The 3,128-nt window shown below is 38.9% G+C and overlaps 1 protein-coding gene across 1 annotated transcript; it reads left to right on the forward strand.

The window, feature by feature from the left end:
- Positions 1-575: 575 nt before the first annotated feature.
- On the forward strand, positions 576-2,221 carry LOC145054502 (uncharacterized). The gene is made up of 4 exons (XM_079002715.1): positions 576-638; positions 702-716; positions 1,406-1,682; positions 1,791-2,221. Exons 1-4 carry the CDS (start codon positions 576-578, stop codon positions 2,219-2,221), a joined length of 786 nt encoding a protein of 261 aa, XP_078858841.1.
- The last annotated feature ends 907 nt before the right edge of the window (positions 2,222-3,128 follow it).

Below are 3,128 nucleotides of genomic sequence, written 5' to 3' on the forward strand. Positions count from 1 at the left end.
AGGTTGTTGCCAAGTGGGAAGGGAAGTGGACCACTGGTTATTTCTCTGGATATCTAAAATGTTCCTTAAATTGTGTCATTGGGTGAAACATACTTGTGGGAAAATTTATTGATGAGATCGTTCGCTTGTGTATTTATGATCAGAACCTTAGTTTAATATCATCATTTTGGAAAAGTTTACAACGAGAAATGGATTATCTGGTCAAGAATTTAAGGAATGTGGAGATACAACTCATGAAAGCTTAGTGAAAGTAACATAAATGGTCAGATGCGACATGGGGAAATGTATGAGATAATAAGACCAAATACCCTTATTTGGTTGTTTAGTTCAAATTTCGAGGACAGAATTTTTCGAAGTTGGGAAGTTTGTGATAACTCAAATTTAAAATATATAAATATATATGTAATTAGACTATATAATTATAATAAAATGATTAATTCAAGGATTAATGAGTTAATTAGTAAAGATTTATGGGGTTTAATGTCCAAACCCGTCACCTTCATTGGGGAAGTAAAATTCAAGCAAATGAAAGGTTTCATCAGTTATAAACTTGGGCATTATAAAGAGCCTGAAAAATGGTGCAAAATGCCAACTGGAATTGCGAGAAAACATTGAGAATCGAAGGAGAAATGGGTGGAGTAAGATTGCGAAGTTTTTTTTTTTTTTTTTTTTTTTTTTTTTTTTTTTTTTTTTTTTTGGAGTTCAAGCATTATAAGGTATGTTCTTCTAGTTCCTGATCGAATTAGTTAAGGATTTAGCTTTAGAATATGTGTTATGTGGTCTAGCTCGATCGTACATGTCTGTTTCATCCATGTTGAGGTTCAATTTGCTAGAAAATGCATTTATAAGTTTTAATAAAAAAAACGATATAGTCAATCTAGAATTATGTTGTTTTATGTTAAACTAAAATGGGATTTGTGTTGGTAAGCTGTGGAGAGGACAAACATTGGTTTTTACACAATTATTTGATATTATTCTGAGTAAGTTCGAAGCTCAAAAAAAAAAGAATGCCAGATTTTTCGGGTGGGGAAGACAGAGGTTCGGGACTGTTGTATTGGAACGGATATTTCTTAGCCGATAGTCATTATCTTATTAATAAGTTTTTCATATTTATCCTTTATTATCTTTTATGGTTTCCTTTGATTAAGGATTGTTTAGTTTTGGCTTTCTGGATTGTATTTAAAGAACTGTTTTATTGGCTTGGTGATAATAAGAAAATATGTTCCATTCCATCTCTCTGATTATCAAAATCTACATGGTATCAGAGCAGGTTTCGGAAACATCAAAACCATAAACAGGCATCATCATCATGGCAGGCGATGATCCAGGCAAATCCAAAAACAATCCAGAACCGATCGATGCAAATTCAGAATACTACCTGCATCCTTCTGAGTATCCGAAATAGCTCCAAGTAAACGAGAGCCTCACCGACAACAACTTCAATGATTGGAGCCAAGAGATGACCAATTTTTTGTTCGCAAAGAATAAGATTGGTTTCGTTGATGGCACCCTCCATAAACCCGACAAAAGTAACGAGAAGTATATGGCGTGGATGCGGTGTGATGCCATGATCAAAGGATGGCTCACTACCACCATGGACAAGGAGATACGAAGCAGTGTGAAGTATGCCAACACTGCCCTCGAAATCTGGAATGATTTACACGAAAGATTCGGGAAGGAAAGTGCTCCAAGAGGATATGAACTCAAGCAATCCATCACACAGACACGTTAAGAAGGGACCTCTGTTTCAGCCTACTATACCAAACTCAGAGGTATATGGGATGAAATAGATTCCATTTTGCCGACTCCTCGATGTGAATGCGATGGCTACGAGTGTAATATCGGAAAGAAAATTACTGAACTCAAGGAAAAAGAAAGACTCTACGAGTTTCTAATGGGTCTTGATGCCAAATTTTCAGTCATGAGGACCCAAATACTAGCCACCAAGCCGACGCCTAGCCTCGGGATAGCATACCATCTGGTGGCGGAAGATGAACAACAGCGAAGTATTGTTGCTGGAAGAAAGATCACGACCACTCCAGATGCCGCTGCCTTCCAAGCCTCGCAGCAAGTCAGCTGTGAGAATCAGAATCACAAAAAGAACTGGCAAAAGACCGACAAGACAAGCTCTAACAATAAATCCGGACACTGCACCTTTTGTGGCAAAGATGGACACGTTAGAGACGGGTGCTTCAAGCTTGTCGGATACCCGGACTGGTAGCAAGGGAAAGGAAAGAAGGAGATGGTGAAGCCAAAGGCAGCCTTGGCAGAAACGTGCGTTGACAAGATGCCATGATTGAGCGACCAACAATATGAAATGCTTCTAAAGATTCTCAGCAAGAGCAGCAACGACAAACCCAACAATACCCCGAAGGCAAACATGGCAGGTAAATTTAATAATGAAAGTGACTAGATAATTGACTCGGGAGCAACCGAATGTATGACTTACAATCAGGAGTCTCTTGAAAACTTCACTATGGGAGGTAGAGAATTTCCCGTCACCATCCCCAATGGTGAAACCATTCCCGTCAAAGGAAACGGTGAACTTACCTTTAAAGGAGGGATTAAAATTAAAGGAAACGGTGGACACGTTAGAGACGGGTGCTTTAAGCTTGTCGGATACCCGGACTGGTAGCAAGGGAAAGGAAAGAAGGAGATGGTGAAGCCAAAGGTAGCCTTGGCAGAAACGTGCGTTGACAAGATGCCATGATTGAGCGACCAACAATATGAAATGCTTCTAAAGATTCTCAGCAAGAGCAGCAACGACAAACCCAACAATACCCCGAAGGCAAACATGGCAGGTAAATTTAATAATGAAAGTGACTAGATAATTGACTCGGGAGCAACCGAATGTATGACTTACAATCAGGAGTCTCTTGAAAACTTCACTATGGGAGGTAGAGAATTTCCCGTCACCATCCCCAATGGTGAAACCATTCCCGTCAAAGGAAACGGTGAACTTACCTTTAAAGGAGGGATTAAAATTAAAGGAGTTCTTTATATACCAAATTTTAAATGCAACCTTATATCTGTCAGTCAACTAACGAGAAATTTGAATTATGCCATTACCTTTTTCCCGGATTTCTTTGTAATACAGGGCTTGAGTACGAGGGGCTTGATTGGAATGG

Source organism: Lactuca serriola, chromosome 1 (genome assembly GCF_051521515.1).
Source record: "Lactuca serriola cultivar US96UC23 chromosome 1, Lser_US96UC23_V15, whole genome shotgun sequence".
Lineage (NCBI taxonomy): Eukaryota > Viridiplantae > Streptophyta > Magnoliopsida > Asterales > Asteraceae > Lactuca > Lactuca serriola.

Coding starts and splice junctions, on each gene's coding strand:
- LOC145054502 (XM_079002715.1), top strand. CDS start 576: ATGGTGCAAAATGCCAACTGGAATTGCGAGAAAACATTGAGAATCGAA. Junction 1,683..1,790: donor CGAAAGATTCGGGAAGGAAA/GTGCTCCAAGAG, acceptor GGGATGAAATAG/ATTCCATTTTGCCGACTCCT.